We start from the raw sequence: 20,887 nt of genomic DNA, 5'->3' as shown, positions 1-20,887 counted from the left end.
TTATTTTATACTTAGGGGAGGGGAAACACAAGGGACAACTTCCTTTTCCTCACTGCCATTACCGTGGTCTGTGTGTTGGGGGGAAATCCCTTTGCCAACATGTAGTTTTTTTTATACCTGTTTACTGAGGGTGGCCTTGGCTCATTCCGGACTGAGGCTATGGCAGCCTCCTAAAGACGAACTTCTCATCTTCCGTGAAAGCTTAGGATATCTGTGTCTTCTTTTGTGCGCCAGTGGGAGACACTTGGTTTTGGTCTACAATATATAACATGTACTCTTCTTTCTAAAATTCAGGAGGCTTAAGGTAAGCAGTGATGGACTTGTGTTAGTTACCTCTGTTTTACCAATGAGGCCATTAATATTTGAACTCAGGTACTATGGAGCCTCTGGCTGTAACCCATTATACCACAAACCAGAGAGGTTTAAATGACATAAAGGTAACATTTTAACATTACCAGACCCCAAGCTTAATGTAGATATGCTTAAGAAAAAAGTAAACTGACAGAAACAACACAGTATTTCTTTTATACAGCTGAACTGGGCACATAGGAAGTAAGCTATAAAAATCCCAAGTCATTATCTCCAAAGGAAATCCTTTGTTCACATGGTTTTACATATTAATTACTCTGGAAAGTTTCTGAACTCTGTTTAGTAGCAGATCTCCTTTCTTGATAGTTTCTTGGTACTGCCAGTTCTTGCTATCAGGTCTATAAATAAATTCAAGAAAAAAAAAAATGAATTATTTACTAGTCACATTACTCTGTAACAATAGTTGACCTACTTTTAAAAGGCACTTAAGAATGTCCCTAAGTGAAATAAGCCAATCAGAGGAAGACATGGTTTCACTCATGTGTGGAATTTAATGAACAAACTGAACTAACAAGCAAAACAGAGACAGACTCATACATAGAGCAGGTGGAGGGACTGAGAAAAAACAAAACTCATGGACACAGACAACAGTGTGGGGATGGGGGTGGAAGCCGGCATAGGGGGATAAATGGTGAAGGAACAAAAACGAAATAGAATAATGTACCTTATTATGGGAAGTATTACACAAATTGAAATGTACCTGTTGGTTTCCACTATTTCGTTCACTTTATCTATTTTGCAGTGTAGTCTCCCAGCAGCGATAAATCTGGAGAGTTCCCTAATTGAGAGAAAAAGTCTTTAGCATCTGCCTTATGAGGATTCTTAGGAAACTATAAAGTGCACTAAATATACGATTCAATTGTCTTACAAGGTAACACTGAGTTCCCTCCATCCTTAGCTACTGAATGTGTAGAGGCTGAGAAGATTTCTGGTGTTACAGGACTACCCCCAAAGAGTAAGTCACCTACCAGCATAAACGTGACCCCAGAGGTTAACACTCGGATGGAGTGTAGGTGGCAAAGAATGAAACCATTCACAGCAAGTCTTTAAAGCTACAAAGGTGCTCAGAGATAGACACTGAGGAAGGAAAAATAACAGGATTTATTGGGAGCTTGAGACACTTTACCCAGTTTCTTTCAATTTAACTTTAGGGGCAGGTAACTCAGGATTTTCAAAATCCTAAAAAGCATGAAGGAGAAAAAAAGAATAGTATGCTACAATAAATTAGGACCAGGAATGCAAAGATAATGGGTTTAATGTGTTGTGAATGTGAAAAAGGTATTTGAGAATCTATATCCATTTATGACCCAAACCTTATAAGATAGCTATTTAAACAACCTGGTTAAGGTTATATACCTCAAAAACCATCAGTAGTGAAACTCCAAATACAGTCTACCTGCTACTGTATAACAGAGGAAAAAAATGTAAATGCCAAGTAATGTACAAAAGCTTTATGAGGACAGCTCTATTATGCTGCTAAAAATAAATGAAAAGACTCCTTTAAAATAAAAATCTATTTGTGTTAAATTTAGAGATTCATACAGGGAGTCCTCCGATTGAAATTAAGTACCAGATTATTCTCCCAGATAGTAAAACAACTTGATCCAAGCACATAAACACCAACAGAATCAAATTTCTAACAAAAGTGTCATTGCGAATCAATGGGGAAAGAAAGGTTGGTTTAATCAACAAATGGTGTTGAGAGCCCCTAAGAAAACACATTAAAAAAAAAAATGGATAAACTGGATTATGTAAAGAGAATTTCTACACAAGACCAAGTCAAAAACTAAAAGACAATGTGTATAAAAGATGTTGCATTATAAGGTAGAAAATACTATAATTCGGGCAAAGGACATATATAAAAAAATCAACTTCACTCATTAAAACTGCAAATTAAAGCTACAGTGAATGCCACTGTACTGGTGAGAACAAAGTCTAAAGCACCACTGAGGAAGGTCAGGGGCCAACATCTTGCTTGACACTTACTGAAAAGCAAGCATTACAATTAGATGAAGTGTGTAAAATGTGCTGCTTTGACTTGTGCTTTAAGAAATGATCAATATAGTAACTACCGTAGTTGCCAGTCACTGGTGAAAGACAGTATGCCTTGAATTAAGTTATGCCTCGGAAGATTTTAAGCTAGAGGTTATGCTATACTAGCAAGAACTGTAACATGTTTATACAGCCTGCTTTATTCTATAATTCAATCAAAATATATTTAACCCAATTGCTACTATTCAATTGCTAGTTTTTGAGTTCTGTAACTGAGTGGCTTTAGGTAAAATCTAAAAATTAAACAGCCCAGCCTGGCAGGCGGGGCTCAGTGGTTGAGATTGGACCTTTGAACCAGGAAGTCACAGTTCTACTCCAGGTCAGGGCACATGTGCAGGTTGCAGGCTGGATCCTCAGTAGGGGACATGGAGGAGGCAGCTATCAATGATTCTCAAAGGTTTCTCTCTCTTTCCCTCTCCCTTCTTCTCTGAAGTCAATAAAAGTATTTTATACATAAAATAAAATTAAACAAGATCAGCATGGTTTCTAAACTCATATTTATATTCCAGGAAAGCAGTTGGATCTCTAGACTGAAGCTCTTATTCTGGGACTGAAGTAGACAGAATTACACAATCAAGTTCAATCATCTCCAGCTCTCGTAGGCTTACCCAAAGCTACAGAACGGGAAAGAAAACCTCTCAAGAAAAACCTTGATGTTCTGATGTAGGAACAAGATACCAGGCAGCCCGATACAGACACTACACTGGATCTGACTTACAAGCAAACTGACTCAAGAATGCCCTCTGCTGAGCTTCCATTTACTGTTGGGCTCTTCTAGAGCCTGCCTGCTGACAGTCCCGTTCTCCGTTCCATTATCACCAGACCAACTGAGGCAGTGAGAGATGAAGACCCAATGAGATCCTTCTAGGCTGAGCTCAGTGGACTCCTGTACATCTTACCACACACTCCATCTAGCACAACTAGGCCACTCATTTCTCAAACACATCCCCAATTTATTTGTGGTATTCCATCACTTCCTACTAAAATCCTAAATATGCAGTGACATTTGGTCTAAATGCTCACAAGAAGCCATCTGTGGATATGTCCATTTCTCAAGCACTTGGACCAAATACCAACCCCGTTACACTCATTCTAAACTCTGTGTGCCAGGAGTAATCTGGGCACAGCTTTTCGGGTTATAACAAAGTTTAACTCCTAGAGCCCTACCTTGGCACTGAAGTCCCATTCCCTGCTTTATTTATTTATTTTTTTTTAATAAGTTTTTATTGTTCATATTATTACAAATGTTCCTTCCCCCCCTCCCCACCATTGCTCTCCTCCACCAGGTTCCCACCCCACCCTCTGTCCTTTCCCCACCCCCCATTGTCCTCATCCATAGGTGCACAGTTTATGTTCAGTCTCTTCCCACGCCCCCCTCTCCCCTTTTCCCCAAGAATCATCAGTTCACTCCCCTTCCATACCTCTGATTCTATTATATTCAACAGTTACTATTGTTCATCAGATTTTTTTTTAATTTCCTTGGTTTTTAGATTCACTTGTTGATAGTTACGTATTTGTTGTTCATACTTTTTATCTTTGTTTACTTTCTCTTCTGAAAGAACCCCCTTCAGCAATTCATATAATTCTGGTTTGGTGGTGATGAACTCCTTTAGCTTTTTTTTATTAGTGAAGCTCTTTATCTGACCTTCGATTCTGAGTGATAGCTTTGCTGGATAGATTATCTTTGGCTGTAGGTTCTTACTATTCATCACCTTGAATATTTCTTGCCATTCCCTTCTGGCCTGCATGGTTTCTGTTGAGAAGTCAGCTGACAATCGTATAGGTGCTCCTTTATATGTAACTACCTTCTTTGCTCTTGCTTCTTTTAATATTCTCTCTTTGTCTTTTGCTCTTGGAATTTTAATTATGAGGTGTCTTGGTGTGGTCCTCTTTGGATTCCTTTTGTTTGGAGTTCTGTGCGCTTCCTGGACTTGTAAGTCTAATTCTTTCGCCAGGTGGGGGAAGTTTTCTGTCACTATTTCTTTCAGTATGTTTTCGATATCTTGCTCTCTCTCATCTTCTGGAACCCCCATAATTCTGATGTTGGTTCGCTTGAAGTTGTCCCAGAGGTTTCTTACATTATTTTCAATTTTCTGGATTCTCTTGCCTTCTAGCTTCTGTGAAGGAGTGTCTTCTGGCTCTTTATGTTCCAAATCTTTGACTTGATTCTTGCGATCTTCCCTTTTGTTTTTAGGACTCTGTAAAATATGTTTTATTTCAGACAATGTATTCTTTATTTCTTGTTGTTCCCTTATCATTTCTTGATGGTCTCTTTTCATATCCTCATAGGTCTTATCCATCTTTTCTAGGAAATTCTTGAAAAACCTTATAAGCGTAGATTTGAACTCTATATCCAGACGCTTTTTGTCCTCCATTTCTTTTGTTTGTGATTTATTTTGTTGTCGCATTTCGCAGTTACAGATGGGGCGAGGTTTCAGGGTGGAGCCTGCAGCTTTGGCTTCCGTCAGCCCCGCCCTATGCGGGTCCTTCAGTGCTCGCTGCCAGCACCTCTGAGAGAAAGGTGCCCTCGATTTTCGCCTGCTGCCAAACAGTCTATGCTCTCCCCCAATGAGCCCGGTATTGGGGTTCAGTTCAGTTGGAAGTGGAGTTGGAGGTGGCGTTCAGAGCAGTCTGGAGCCCCAGTCTCCTTCCGGCCAGGGCAATCCCGCGGCACAGCCGACCGTCCCTTCTCTGCGCGCAGTGTACGCCGCCGGGACCTCCTTTCGCCGCGGCTTCCCCGGGTCCGCCTTACAGCCGGCTCCCTATGGCTGAGCCTGGGTCCCCGGGGTCTGGGGAACTGGGGTTCAGAGCAGTCGGGGGCCTAGCACAGTCGGAGTTTTATCTCCTTTCCCCTAGGGAACGCCCGCCAGGCACTCCGTCTCCCCCTCCTCTCTGGCTCCGTCCTCTCCGCGCGCCGCGTCTCCGTACCTTGGGCTTTTCCAGCTCCTCCACGCCTCCTTCTGGTTTTGTCCTTGCTTCTCGCTATAGAATTTCCAGTCAGTCAACCTTCCTGTAGTTCTGGGCAATGTCCGTTTTATATTTTAGTTGTATTTTATTGAAATTGTTGTGTGCGGCTGCGGCTAGGTGTTCACCTGCGCGCAGCCATCTTGGATGATCCCATTCCCTGCTTTAAATCCAAACTATTTTTTTTCTCTTCTCCCTATGTGCTAGTCAAATATGTCCCAAGATTACTGTCCCCCAGCATGGTGCCTCACAACAGATATCTAGTAACGATGAACTGAGTACTGACTAAACAAAACCTCTAAAATAAATATGCATCCCAAGTTTCAAATAAAAGACCTATCAACAAGCCCTAGCCAATTTGGCTCAGTGGATAGAGCATCAACCCTCGAACTGAAGAATCTTAGGTCCGATTCCCAGTCAAGGGCATGTACCTTGGTTGCAGGCTCGATCCCTGGCCTTGCTCAGGGTGCGTGCGGGAGGCAACCAATCGATGTCTCTCTCACATTGATGTTTGTCTCTCCCCATCCCTATCACTCTTAAAAAAAAAAAAAAAAAAGGTTCCTCAGTTGAGGATTAATATAAAATATAAAATAAAAAGGATTTCACCTAGGCTGGCCAGGATGACTTAATGGTTCAACGTTGACCCTCGACCCCTGTACCAAGAGTTGGATTCCCAGTCAGGGCACATGCCCAGGTTGCTGGCTCGATCCCCAGTAGGGGGTGTGCAAGAGGCAGCAGATGGATGTTTCTCCATCTTCCTTTCCCTCTCTAAAAATCAATAAAAACATTAAAAAATAAGAAGTCTCACCTCAGATAAATTTTTATGGTGGGAAAAAAGAACCCATGAAAACCCAGACTTGAAGCAGATAAAACATGACTTTTCTAGGTAACAACCATTAGAGTTGAGTAGTACAATCTGTCTCTAGAGCTGATCTTAGAAAAGGAAAAAAACAAAAACAATTTAAATACCACCTACCTTGAAATGTGCCACATGCTTAGAATTAAAATGTCATTTTATAATGACAAAGAATACTGCAATACATGTCTCTGAATGGCACTGCCCTGCTTCCGATGTTACTGAATCTGAGCTTCACGTCGCCCACAATCAGTGACAGCTGTCACAGCACACCATGGTTAAACTGAGGAGGGACAGACCTGCCCAAGGCCACGCTGCTCTTCAGTGGCTGACTCAGGAGACAGGCCACCCCATCTTCATGCATTTGCTCACTCCTCCCACTGATACATGAAAACCATTAATAATAGACACTCCCATCCTAGTAACTAACACTCATGGTTACCAGGCAAATCTCATGGACTAGTTAATTCAGAAATGAAACAATAAAACCAACCTGGAAGGATACTTTTTAAAATGCAGAAACATTACTACCAATGCCTTTTTCTTTAAAAGAAGCGAATGTGGGTGTCTCTGGTGATGGCTCCCTTACCAGTGTGGGTTACACTTATGGTAAGATTAGTGCATTTCACTGAATGCACATGTTACCTCAAAGCCAGCCCATAAGCAAATGCTGCAGTTTAGGGATAAAATGAACAGGAGCCTGAAACTTACTATTAAGTAGTTAAAAAACAAGATGAACAGGTGGGAGATAAAGCAAATATAACAAAGAATTAGACAACCAAGGATATATAGGAATTTACTATGTAATTCTTCAGAATTTTCTGCATGCTTGAAAAATTTTTGAAATATCAGGAAAAACACCACTAAAAAGAAAATGGTCTTATTTAAGTGATATGCAGCTGCACTTATCTATCTAATCACCATGTTTTCTTCTTGTGGGCCACTGAAAACTACATTATGAGCATTTAGAAGACGGTGCTCACCTACACTCCCACTCCCCTCATCCCAGCCACCATATCATCTCCGGGAGGTGTTCTCTTGGTCTGTGTGAGCACGGAATCACTTCATTCCCATGCTTAAAATTCTCTGCTGAAACCGGTTTGGCTAGTGGATAGAGCGTCAGCCTGCGGACTGAGAGGTCCCGTCAAGGGCATGTCCCCAATGCGGGGTGTGCGGGAGGCAGCTGATCAATGTTTCTCTTTAACTGATGTATCTAACTCTATCCCTCTCTGTAAAAACTCAATAAAATATATATTTTTAAAAAATTCTCCAATGGCTCCCCACTGCACGGAGATTCAAACCCAAGCTCCATATCATGGCCTACGGGCCCTACACAAATCTCCAAGAGCCACCCCTTTCAGCCACACACCTTTCTATTCCATTTTATTCTCTCTGTAGACTCATTTCTGTCTGAAATGAGGAGAGGCAGCTTACGATAAAAATCCACGGGATCTAAAATAATGGGAACCATATTGTAATGGCTTAGCAAGTATTTGAGGAATCAAAGTGCTACAGGCACCATATTTAACAACCAATTTGACCAGAATTACAGCAGCAGCCTAAAAACTGGAAGGCATTGAAATAGGACCTAATGTGAATTTTAAGACAGAGATTGAGCGTCATTCCTGCCATGGCTGGGTGGCCCAGAAAGAAGGAGCCACAGACTAATAACAGCTGGTCTAACACCTTTTGCAAAATCACTTATCCTCTCTACAACTCTGTCAATAGAAGGGGCACACCATGAAGGCAGAGATGACAAATGTAACTGATTTGATAATGATCTTAAGATAGCTGTAAAAACTGAGTTAGCATAATGCTGTGTAAACTTACTGATCAATGAATTCCACGCCAACACCAAAGGCTTCTGCCATGTAGCCGAGGGTTAATGACCTGTATGATTCCAGCAGCTGGCTGTAGGCATGAATTCTCATTTCTCTCACGTAATACCGATAGTGAGGAGCAAAAAGCCAGTCCTTTTTCATTTCCTGTTCCACAACAGCTGTAATGAATAAGATGACAAATTATAACTTTCCCTTTCAGATAAACAGGTAACTAGAGGACACATTTACAATATAAGAATTAATAGCCTTGATCTATAAAGAGCTATTATCAGTAAATAAAAAAAAATATTAATTGAACAGTAAAAGGTACACAGGACATTTATGAACAATTCACATAAGTACGGATTATTTTACTGAATAACTACTACCAATCACTGCTCTAAATAGTGAAGATATGACAGTAAACCAAAACACAAGATCCTGCTGCCATAGAAACTACACTTTCAAACTGCAAAAAATTAAGTACCCTCAGAGACCACCATGTTCTGTGAAAAAAGGGATCCGACAGGTGTGATTAGAGGCCTCCCGTGGACTGGGGTGGACAGGGGAGCACTTTCTGAGGAGCTGGCCAAGCAGAGAGCAGAAGACAGAGCAGGAGGTGACAGGAGGAGCCTGGCTAGGCTCAGGTATCAAATGTGCCCAGGAGGACAGACTCAGAAGGTAGCAGGGAGACAGCGACAGGGCTATGGAACATGAGAGAACAAGAATATACAGTACTGTATTTCTGGCTTGAACAAGATCAAAATCTCTGGAGAAGAAACAGACTTTATTTATGGAGGTAGTTTTGGGGGAGGTCAGGAGTGGAATGGGGTTTTGGCAGTGTTCCAGTGGATTCCCCTATTAGACAGTGAGTGAAGGTATCAAGGAAATGGTTATGCATTGGTCTGGTGCTCGATGGGAAGTTGGAGGCTGGAGGCAGGAATTTGGGAATCACTACCATCCAGGTGTATGATGACAGAATGGAGAGAGAGAAAAGGGCAATGACCAAGTCTAGGACAGTCAGTACTGAGAGGTCTCACAAAGGATGGGGCCATAAAGTTGTGGCAAGAAGCCAAGAATGGTCAACATCAAAGCAGAGGGAACACATTTAGCAACATGGAGATCGATGGCCCTAAACACGAGATGATGTTCAGTCTCACTAAGAGGAGAAATTCATTACCCTGGCCGATGTTGGTCAGTGGTTAGAATGTCTTGGGTTCAATTCCTGGTCAAGGGCATAAACCTGGGTTGCCGGTTCCATTCCTGACCGTCAGGGAATGTGTGGAAGGCAAGTAGTCTTTGTGTCTCAAGGCATTGAAAAATACATTAGTATTTTTCTCCCTTACTCTCCTCCATACCTCTCTCCCTCCCTAACACTCTCTAAAAATAAATGGAAAAATTTTCTCAGGTGATTATTAACAAAAACAAATATCAAATCACTGTTATACACTTTAAACATATATAGTGTCAATTACATATCAATAAAATTGGGGGGAAATATGGCAAAGAAAAGCTACAGAACAAGATGGGGGGAGAAATGTTTGCCAACATAAAATACGTTCTATTTTTTATGTGTCATTTAAAAGAAGACTAAAGCCCTAGCTGGTTTGGCTCAGTGAATAGTGTCAGCCTGTGGACTGAAGGGTCCTAGGTTTGATCCTAGTCAAGGGCACATGCCTGGGTTGTGGGCTTGATCCCAAGGAGGGAGCGTTGTAGGAGGCAGCCAATCATTGATTCTCTCTCATCACTAATGTTTCTATCTCTCCCTCTCCCTTCTTCTCTGAAATAAAAAATATATATATTTAAAAAAAAGACTAAAAAGTTCAATGAGAAAACTATCCTTAGCAAAAAAAAAATTAAAAAAAAAAATTTTTAAATGCATAAAACATCAATAAAATTACTCTTCTCTCAAACTGGCTAAGATATTGGGGGAAGGGGATAGACTCTCAAATGATGTTTAAGTGAGAGAAGTACAATATATCTGGAGGGCAACCATGATCAAGATGAAATGTATTTACCCTTTGCAAAACTCATTTTCTTGAATTTTTTCCTAAGGAATTAACAAGCGAATGTGGAAAAGATGCATTGTAAACAAGTGTTCAAAACAAGGCTGCTTGTAACGGGGAAAAATTGGACACATAACTTTTTATCAGTGAAGGGTAAAGTATGGCACATCTAATACAATGAAGTATTAGAAGGTCCTTAAATGAAAGCTACAAGGCGCACCACCTGTGCTATCTGCCACTACACACACTCTCAGAGCCTGATAAATGACAGCCACTTAAAAACACTCACTGACTCAATGACCACCTATTTGTAGAGTGACATGAAAAGATAAACACATTATATTGTGGAAAGAAAAAAAAACTACTTAGAAAAACAGCATATAAAATGCACCCACGTTTAAAGGTGTTTCCAGTATCTCTAAACCAGGGGTCTTCAAACTACGGCCCGCGGGCCACATGCGACCCGCAGAGGAGTCTGATCCTGCCCGCCAGGTTTTTTGGGCAGTGAGCGCAGCCGAGGTGTTACAGTAGGGATTAGTAGTTCATATAGTCCGGCCCTCCAGCTCTCTGAGGGACCGTGATCTGGCCCCCACTTTAAAAAGTTTGAAGACCCCTGCAAACACTACTGCCGGACGGACACACTTGAAACCTGCCGACAGCGGCTGACTCTAGGGAAAGGACTGTGTCTCGAGGACACCTGGCAATCATAGGTGAGAGAAGCCTTCTTGTATACATGACACTGTTTGAAATTTTCCCATATGCACACAGAACCTTGTTTGTTGGTTTTTTGTTTTGTTTTTTTTTAAGTTACACATAAATGAATAAAAGGTCTGGAAGGATAAGTAACAAAATCTTAAAATGGTTATCTCTGGGAGAATGTTACGTGAGTAAATGTGTACATGGATTTGAGTATAGGATGGGATACAATACCTCTCATTTTCTCAGTTTTGTTTGTTTTTAAATATATTTATTGATTTCAGAAGGGAAAGGAGAGGGAGAGATAGAAACATTGATGAGATTCATCGATGAGAGAGAATCATCGATTGGCTGCCTCCTGCATGCCCACCACCAGGGATCAAGCCTACAACTTGGGCATGTGCCCTGACCAGGAATGGAACCATGACCTCCTAGTTCATAGGTCGATGCTCAACCATTGAGCACACCGGGCGGGCAATTTATTTTTAATTTTTAAAAACAATCATGTATTACGATGCTATTTCTTTTTTCATATAAAATATTTTAAAGCACAGTCCATGAATATCTGGAGACGCAAACAGTCTTACAAAGACAAAGAAATCCTAGTGTCTCACTATATGAAAACAGAACAAATAATACAATAGATGACTATCATGTAAAGAAAATAACTATGCTGTCTTTTTCATTTAAAATATCTGGAAGATGTATAAAATTGGTAAAGATAAAAAGTTTCATGGGATAGTGTTGAAATAAAAGGTTGCTAATAGTATTTAGTATAGCATATTTCTAACAGTCAAAAACTGGAGACAATCCAAATGTCCATCAACTAATGAATAGATAAACAAATTGCAGTACATCAATTCAATGGAATATCATTCAACCATGAAACTAAATGAAGCACTGATATGACACATGCTAAAACATGGATGGCCCATGAAAGCATTGTGCTTCTGTCAGGCACAAAAGGCCATGAAATGTCCAGAACAAGTAAATCCAGAGATAGAAAGCTTAGTGGTTGTAGGGGGCCAGAGGGAAAAATGGGAAGTCACTGCTAATGCATACAGGTTTCCTTTGGGGTGATAGACATGTTCTCGAATTGATGACAGTTGTTGCATAACCTTGTCCACATACTAAAACCACTGAGGCCCTAACTGGTTTAGCTCAGTGGATAGAGCGTCGACCTGCAGACTGAAGGGTCCCAGTCAAGGGCATGTACTTTGGTTGCGGGCACATCCCCAGTGTGGAGTGTGCAGGAGGCAGTTGATTGATGTTCCTAACTCTCTAGCCCTCTCCCTTCCTCTCTGTAAAAAAATCAGTAAAGTATATTTTTAAAAAGTAAAAAAAAAAAAAAAATAAAACCACTGAGTTATACTTTAAAATGGTGAATTTTATGGTCTGTAATTTATATCTCAATAAAAGGAAGGGGCGTAAAGTAAGGACTCCAGGAATGCAGAGAAGGTATTTGCTCTGACTGAGCAGAGTAATGATCAGGAGATCCACAAGCATGAGAAAGGGAGTATAGCAATTCTGCAATACAACCTTGTGGGCGAACGCATCTGCATACCCGAAGGGCCCTGTTCCCATTACAGGAGGTAGAGCATCTGAATTCTCATAAAGCTGCCTCACACGTACGCATCAATAAGCACTCCGTAAACACTGGACCAAAACCCACTCTGAAATAGAATGATCACCATTTGGAGTGCCTCTCACCCCAACTTTGTGAATGCCATCTAACCACGTAACCAAACCTTTTCTGAAATTTGCAGCATTATCAAGAGAAGTATATCAATGCCAAGTTCTTTAAGTTTTAGGATTCCCCTCTAACCAAAAATGGGCAAAAGATTAGCTGCACTGATCAAGACCTATGTGGAAAGTCACCTAGGTCCTCCGACAACAGGTCAGGGTCCAGATGAAGACAGATAATCACGATGAGCACCTCTCCCCTTACCTAGCGACTGGAAGAAAACGGAGTAGCGGCATTCGTAGAGTGAAAACAGATACTGCCGAACTGCTGGAAGGCTGTGCAGCACTTCAAGAATCTCTGCTCCTTTAATAACCTAGGAGTTAAAAAAGAGTATGCTTTAATAATGTTCTGTATTCAAGTTAGAAAAGCATCTTTAAATGTGAATGCGAGAGATTCAGCATTACCTTTTCCCTGAGGTCTGGTCTTTCTAAGGCAATCATGCTGACATAGACAGTGTAAGTCACAAAGGTTTTATAATCCATGAGCTCATAGGACGTAAATGTGGAGACAGTGTCAAGGAAGAGTTCAGCTGCCTGTTTGAAGTCACGAATAGCCACACAGTAAAGACCTTGATATACTTTCAGGCGGTTTCTCCTGTCCCAGTCTCCTCCTTCCTCTATTAAACTGTAAAATAAACACCAGTAATTTATGCATCTAGACATAGACCAGTGTTTCCCAAACTTTTGACGTATGTGTACCCCTTCTATAATTTTCATAACGCTGAGTAGCCCTCTACTCATGAGAACGTAGAATTAGGCGCAGCTAAGCACGGTGCAGTGCATATCCCCACCAAATTCCGGTGCAACGCGTACCCCCACCAAACTCTTCCCGGACCCCTGGGGGTACGCGTACCACGCTTTGGGAAACACTGACATAGACAATGCCACTTTTTACAAGTTTTATGTTATTTTCAAAGAGAAAACAACTTTTAACAACTCAAAAGGGCATTTAAGAAAAATATTTTACTAAATATATGAATTATTTTACCAAATTTAGTAATTGTAGTAAAAACAGGCAAATTTCTTACATTTATCTCTTGTTTACAGCATCATAATTTAGACAGAATATAACCCCACTACTAACAAGTACCTTTTGGCCTTTTCTGTGTTTCGAGTGATAAGATCATTATCCATATAAAACAAGCCAATCCTAAGGAGATAGAACACAATATCCAGCCGGTGACCTAGTGCCACAGTTTTGTCATATGTCTTGCGAAAAGCTGTCAGAGCACCCTCCTGTTGAGAAAAATCAAGGCAACAGGTGAGAAAAGATTAAAAGTTTCAAAAGCTACCTGCTAGCTGAGATTTTCTTAACAATGGATAGGGTGGGGTGTGGGGGTACAGGTAGGAAGAGAGAAGACACAAGATGGCCATGAGCTGGTCATTGTTGAAGCTGGGTGATAATCGCACAGGGGTGCATTACATATACTATTCTCTCTACTTGTATCAAGTATAAACACACACACCAGCTATGGCCAAGCACATCTAGAAGACAATATGCACTGTGTAATAAATTATTTCCACTGCTTTAAAATATGGACCTGAATAAAACCATGTGCTCCCACTTGGTACTTTTATTATATATCTGACTTTGTTTTGGTAATTATTAGTTATACCTCATCAATTCATAAAAGGGACTGGCAGAAAAGTAATGGGTATACCCACCACTAAGATTTTGGTTTCTGAAGACTATCTCTTACTAAAAGAAATCAGGGATCCTAGGAAAAATAGATGATTCCCCACTTGGAAAGAAAAAATAACAGGTGAGCCTGTGGGTCTTGCTGTATGACTAATGAGATCATGTCAAAATGACGAAGAAGCCTTCTTGAAGGAACTCCCACGAACAAATCTGAAACAAATTGAGCATCGTCTAGATAACGAACAATAACTATAATCAGTGCTAACACAGACACTAACAAAAATCCATTAAGTCCATTATTTAGTAATTACAAAAATAAAAAAAAAAGAGTAAGCAGGCGGGGCCTGGGCAGGGTAGCTCAGTTGGTAGCTCAGTTGGTAGCTCAGTTGAGCATCAAACTGATATGCCAAGGCTGTGGGTTAGATCCCCAGCCAGAGCACACACATGAATCAACTGATGAATGCATAAATAAGTAGAACAACAAAAATCTGTTTCTCTCTTTTTCTCCCTCTCAAAAACAAACAAACAAACAAACAAAAATCCAACAAATAGAAAGCTGTTCTTTTTAGAATGCTACTTGAAAAACATACAATACTAGAACATCACAAATTTACAACCTGCCTGATACTGACTTAAGCATGGTCTCAGTGAAATTCCTCAAGGCCTGACTAAAAGTATGAAGTTTCTCATTCAGACCCTCACTCACTGGGATGCACTGTGCTCCCTCGGGCTGGGCTGGTGTCTGCAGGGCCTGAAGCTATGGCCAAAGCCATCAAGCAGCACACCCTGGAAGAGACCCAGATGCACAACCACAAAGGAGCACGTGGTGTATGACTTGACCAAGTGTTTGGAGGAGCATGTGATAGGGAAGAAGTCTTTTGGGACCAAGCTGAAGTGATGCAAATGAAAACTCTGAGGACATCGGGCACTGTACAGATGCCAGAAAATTGTCCAAAACAGCTATCATTGGGGGGCTGCATCCCCATGACCGACAAAAGATAACCAAGCCTCCGGAAACTCTTCTTGCTACGGTTGACTCTAATCCTAGCTGGCCAACCAACTGGTGATCCTATCCATCTCGGCCCTGGCGCTGGCCCTGGCCCTCTAACCTGCAGAAGACTAAACACATCCTCAGAAGCCACTGGGCTGCTTTGAATCAGGAAGAAAGAAGCCAGTGTTAACTACTTCGACCGACAGAAACCTTCACCTGAAAAAACTCAATACCTGTTTCCCTTTATTCCTACGTTAGAAACAACCCAAACCAAAAAGAACTATTCGGTCCTCTCTACTCTTGAACTTCTGCAGTGTGCCTTTTTATTCACCAACTATTTCAATGTTCCATGACTACCAGAGGCATGATCTTTAAAAAATATACCTGGCTTTCCAAACAAACAATATTTCTTATTCACGTGTAATAATGAGTATCTTCTTTAAAACCAAACCACAGCACAACCTAGAAAACCACACAAGCCATTAGCTCTATTTTCAGTGTTTAGCATTTCCATGAACAAATCTTAACTTTATAATCAGAAGAGGAAAACTTGTTTTAAATTTATTTTAACATTTAAGCGCTTTGTGCCTGGTTCTAATCTAAGCTCGTTATCTTTAATCCAAATAAGTAGGAACTATCATTATCCCTATTTAACAGCTGAGGAAACTGAGGGCCCAGTAACTCAGAACTGCAGAAACAAGAAACAGAACCTCTCTTATTCAAGAGCCCACAATAGATAATTTTTACATTAACACCATGTCATCTGTCTTCTAAATACTTCAGAGTGCAGTGCTTACAAGTAAAGACAAACCCCACCCTCTAAACCAGGGGTCTTCAAACTTTTTAAAGTGGGGGCCAGATCACGGTCCCTCAGAGAGCTGGAGGGCCGGACTATATGAACTACTAATCCCTACTGTAACACCTCGGCTGCGCTCACTGCCCAAAAAACCTGGCGGGCAGGATCAGACTCCTCTGCGGGTCGCATGTGGCCCGAGGGCCATAGTTTGAAGACCCCCGCTCTAAACCAACTGGTTGGCAAACGTTGCTCTTAACCACGATTACACAACTAAATTTTTAAAAAAAATTTAAAGATCTCACTCACTGACAACAGAGTATAAAATAGGAGGTCTGCTTTATGGAAAAAAATGGCCACACGTATTAAGATAAAAATTGTTCCTGTCTCAGCAATTTCATTTCACGGAATATAGCCTAAACATTAGCATACACACACAAACATGTTTTTACAGCAGCAGCGTGCAGTAGCAGAAACAGCTGAAAAACAACAGAAACAGCTGAAAACAACATCCATGCCCATCAATAGCTGAATAGCTAAGCAAACTGGCAGAGCCCGGCAATGGACTGCGAGCTAGCAGTTAACCAGAATGAGCAAGATTTATGTCCATGAACATGGGAAATCACTCAGAAATAATGCTGATTGGAAAAAAAAAAAAAAAAAGCAAGCAGGACGATAGAATACACCACTTATTATTTTAAGATTTAAACACATATTACCTAATATATATATATATATATATATATATATATATATATATATATATATGCCTGTAAATGAACAATAAAAGAACTAAAAAGGTTACCTTTGAGGAGGTAGGAACAAAAACCAATTAGAGTTTTAACGTTAACTGTTTTAGTTACTTATAAGGAAACTACTTATTTAAATAATTATTTTTAAAATGTTCCAGAACCAATACCTCCCAACCAAGATAATGTAAGAAAAGTGAACTACTGAGAATGATCCCGATTTTGTAAAAGCAGTGAAAACACATACACACACACACACACACACACACACACAAATCTCTGCCTGTTCCCTTGTTTTCCTTGTCTGGAGAGAGCTGGGAAGCACACACACCTGGCTGCTGTTTGTGGGCAGGTGATGGGGGGAGCAAGACGACTACTAGCTTTTCTTTATTCATCTTTGTACTGATTCACTCGTGCAGGGAAGCGTGTACGTAGTTACCTTCGTACCTTTTTAAAAAAGGCGTTGATTTCAAAATAAGGCATTATGAACCTACAGCAGTGGCCATTCTAGACCCTACAGAGAGGGGAACCCATCTCCACTCACCTTGTCGCCTATCCGGCACAGGTACTCCGCCTTCGTCATCATTGCATCGCGGATTTCGCTCTCCCCGAGATTCTTCTCTGCATCTTCCAGCTCCTCATCCAAACGCTTCAGCTCTTCTTCATTTGCCTTCTTCATCTTACTGAGCAGGTCCACGTCCACCTGCCAGTCGAGGGATTTGCACAAGGCTTCGTAGTAAGGAGCCATGTCTGAGAACCAAAGAGAGGGACGTGACTAGTGAGTGGGGCATCCCTCAGTCTCCCACCCCCGACCAGGGAGGAATGGGGCAGTGCTGTAAGGGGCTGGGCACAGCGCAAACGCCTGCTGCGGGCAGGTGTGCATTGGGGCTAGTGCCCACACCGCCAACCTCTGCTGGGCTGTGTGCCGGGCACCCCCCGGTTCGCCTCTGGGCGCCCTGTGTTCCCGGAGAAGGGGAAGGGAAAAGGGTCGGCGTGCCCATGCACGTAGAGTCACGTGTCAAAGGAACACAGGCCAGCGCACTGACTGCTACAGGAACCGACCCCAACCCGCCCCTTCGCAGGAAAGCCTAACTCCCCCCCAGGCCAGCCCAGCCCCGGTGTAGGCCGCTGACTCGGCGGCGCGGGCCTCACTGTTGTCGCGGACGGCCGCCATCAGCTCCTCGCGCACGGCCGCGTCCCCGCGGTGCCCCGGCAGGCTGAGCAGGAAGCGCAGCTGCGCGATGCGCAGGTCGGGGTTCTTGGGCAGACCCTCCTCCTCCAGGTTCTCCAGCGGCATCGCGGCGGCGGCTCAGCAGACCGACTCAGCGAAGACACACGGAGGCGGCGGCGACGGAAGCGGAAGCGGGCGGAGTCGGCGAGTGCGCCTGGCCGCCGCCAGCCGGCTTCCGGCACCGGGTCCGCCTCCGCCCGCAGCGGCCCCTGCTGGCCACCTCCGGGATCGCCCCGCCGCCCGCGCCGTGCGCACTGTGCTGAGCTCTCCACCACAATTCCAAAGTTCTATCTCGTGAACCTCTTCCTCCCTCCCTTTTTAGCTATTTTACTTTTTATTCCCTTTGTAATTGATAGGAGCCGGCAATCTTTTGAAGATTTGGAAAAAATAACAACAACAAAAATTAAAATAATTACCACAATTTGGCCTTTTTCTTTTATGTGTGCCATCTCATTTTAATCCTCTCAATACTAGAGGTGGCTTTATCAGCCCATTTTGTAGATAAGAAAGCGGAGGCACAAAGAGTTAGGGAACATAATCATCCAAACTTAGGTAACAGCTGTGTAGAAATGTCTGCATAAAAAACCAGTGTGTAGCTCTAAAAACCATGTTCTTCCTGCTGTTCTACGAAAACGGCCCCCAGAATTCCAGTCTTAATACATCATGTTGTTTTATGCATCATTTAAATCACTGCATGCCTGCATTTTCAGCCTTTTTATTTATGTTGCTATTTCGTTATGTGAAATCCCATCTAGTGGATTTACGTAATTTACTCTTACTCTTTCCCCCTTTAGAGGTCCCTTTAGGTTGCTAGGGTTGTGGTTTTCCTAATCTAAACACTGAGATAAACACCGTTGGATGCTCAGATCATTTTATAGTTTGCCTTTTTTTCCCCTTAGTAGGATTAATAGACCAAAGGAAGAAACATTTTTGTGACTTTTGAATATTTGATATCAAATGGTTTTCCAAAAGTTTGAACCAGTTTTCACAGCCAATGAGCATATTTGGGACTGCCACATCCTCACCAATAGTAGACATTACCACGTTTTTGATATCATAGTTGTTTTGGTAAAAGCAAAATAAGCATTTTGAAGGCAACTCAACTGGTAGAGGAAATATAAAGAACACACACACACAAAAATGACTAGGGCTCCAATAACAACAACGTTATACTATTGGTGGGAAATGTTCTAAGCATCTTTCATTCAGTCAGCAAACATTCCCCCATGATTGTACCAGGCACTGTTCTAGGCACTAGGCACCGCTCAGTGAAGAACACAAGGAGCCCGCCGTGTGGGACTTCCATGCTTGAGACAGTTAGCTTCACTGAAACCCGCCTGCATATGTTCATAGGATCACATTACACTTGCACCTTATAAACTGTTTTGTTCACTCTTCTATGTATTGGTGATACCATTCCATGCCAATATAAATGGAGTAATGTCATCATCTCTAATAACCACAGAGGATTCCATTATTTCTATGTACCAACTTTTCCCCTTTCAATCCTTAACTGGTATCAATTTGGGTCATTTTCATTTTTTTTCACTCTTATTACAAATACCACAGTGTTGATCAGCTAGGAGCATATATTTTCACACTTGTGTAGATAATTCTTAACCCAAATCATTAGAAGTGTAAGAGGGTCTGAATGTTTTATATTTTGACATTTTATGTAAGGACTAGAGGCCTGATGTACGAAATTCATGTAAGAGTAGACCTTCCTTCACCCAGCTGCTGGCACCGATTTCCCTCTGGCACTGACTGGTTACCTCTGGCCGGAGCCCTGATAGGAGTGGGGATCAATCATGCAAATAAGTATGTGCCCTTGACGGGAATCAAACCTGTAGCCCTTCAGTCATGGGCCGAAGCTCTAACCAATGAACAGACCAGCCAGGGTACTCTTCCTATCTTAAAAAACTAAATGCTGCTGAAACCAGTTTGGCTCAGTGGATAGAGCGTTGGTCTGTGGATTGACAGGTCCCAGGTTTGATTCCTGTCAAGGGCATGTACATTGGTTGCGGGCACATCCCCGGTGGGGGGTGTGCAGGAGGCAGCTGGTCAATGTTTCTCACTCATTGACGTTTCTAGCTCTCTATCCCTCTTCCTTCCTCTCTGTGGAAAATCAAAAATATATATATTTTTAAAAAACAAAATCAAAACTAAATGCTTGTCTAGTGTTGCAAATTTCCCCCTAGATATTTCTCTATTTTTTGAAGCAGTAGCAGTGCTGCTTTAGAAATTTTCATGTAATTTGGCCTGCAGGGACCAGGCCAAAACCGGCAGTCTGACATCCCGAGGGGTCACGGGTTTCAAGAGGCGCAGGCCAGGCCAAGAGACCACACTGGTGCCCAAATCCATGCCCCAGGCTCTCATTGGATATAAGACCACAGACTCCGTATTAGGTTTAAAGGAAAACCTGTGTGCCTAGTGACCAACATAGGGAAGGCAGTTTAAAATGTACATGACTATACGTTCTGGTTTCCAAGACTCCTAGTCTAGATTCATAACCAAACTTAGATTGCAACTCCTGCCAGCGGATCGCTGTGACAGGGAATTCTAGCGTCACACACACACACACACACACACACACACACACACACCGCCCCGCCCACCCAACCTTCCCCACCTCCCAATGCAGATGCCACGCCCTCCCTGGGGGCCTGCTCAGCGCCTGTGGCAGGCTCTCCGCTCAACTCAGAAGAGACCCATTTCCGGTCAGACCTGGCTCTGCTTTGCTTGTTAGCACACACACACTCACACACACACACACACACACACACACACACTCACTCACCCGTCACCACTAATTGCCGAGGAATCAATCGAACCCTGAACTGTTGCAGCCATTTGCTTGATCAAAGCAGCTCTTTGTCCCACAATGACAGCTCCTTATTGAACAGTGAGTCGCCCGTTTCATCAGCCTCTCTGTGGCCATTAACGTGATTGGACCGGATTCCCTGGTTTTACAAAGACCC

General features: G+C 42.3%; 1 protein-coding gene across 1 annotated transcript; it reads right to left on the bottom strand.

The window, feature by feature from the left end:
* Window positions 1–499: 499 nt before the first annotated feature.
* On the bottom strand, window positions 500–18,044 carry PSMD6 (proteasome 26S subunit, non-ATPase 6). The gene is made up of 8 exons (XM_084902712.1): window positions 17,831–18,044; window positions 17,223–17,428; window positions 13,597–13,742; window positions 12,912–13,131; window positions 12,712–12,820; window positions 8,072–8,240; window positions 1,070–1,147; window positions 500–707 (listed from the first exon to the last, which is right to left on the bottom strand). Exons 1-8 carry the CDS (start codon window positions 17,973–17,975, stop codon window positions 611–613), a joined length of 1,170 nt encoding a protein of 389 aa, XP_084758838.1. The 5' UTR covers window positions 17,976–18,044; the 3' UTR covers window positions 500–610.
* Window positions 18,045–20,887: the final 2,843 nt, after the last annotated feature.

Source organism: Pipistrellus hanaki (genome assembly GCF_964339955.1).
Source record: "Pipistrellus hanaki genome assembly, chromosome: 13".
NCBI lineage: Eukaryota > Metazoa > Chordata > Mammalia > Chiroptera > Vespertilionidae > Pipistrellus > Pipistrellus hanaki.
This window is presented reverse-complemented; position numbering and strand designations above follow the sequence as displayed.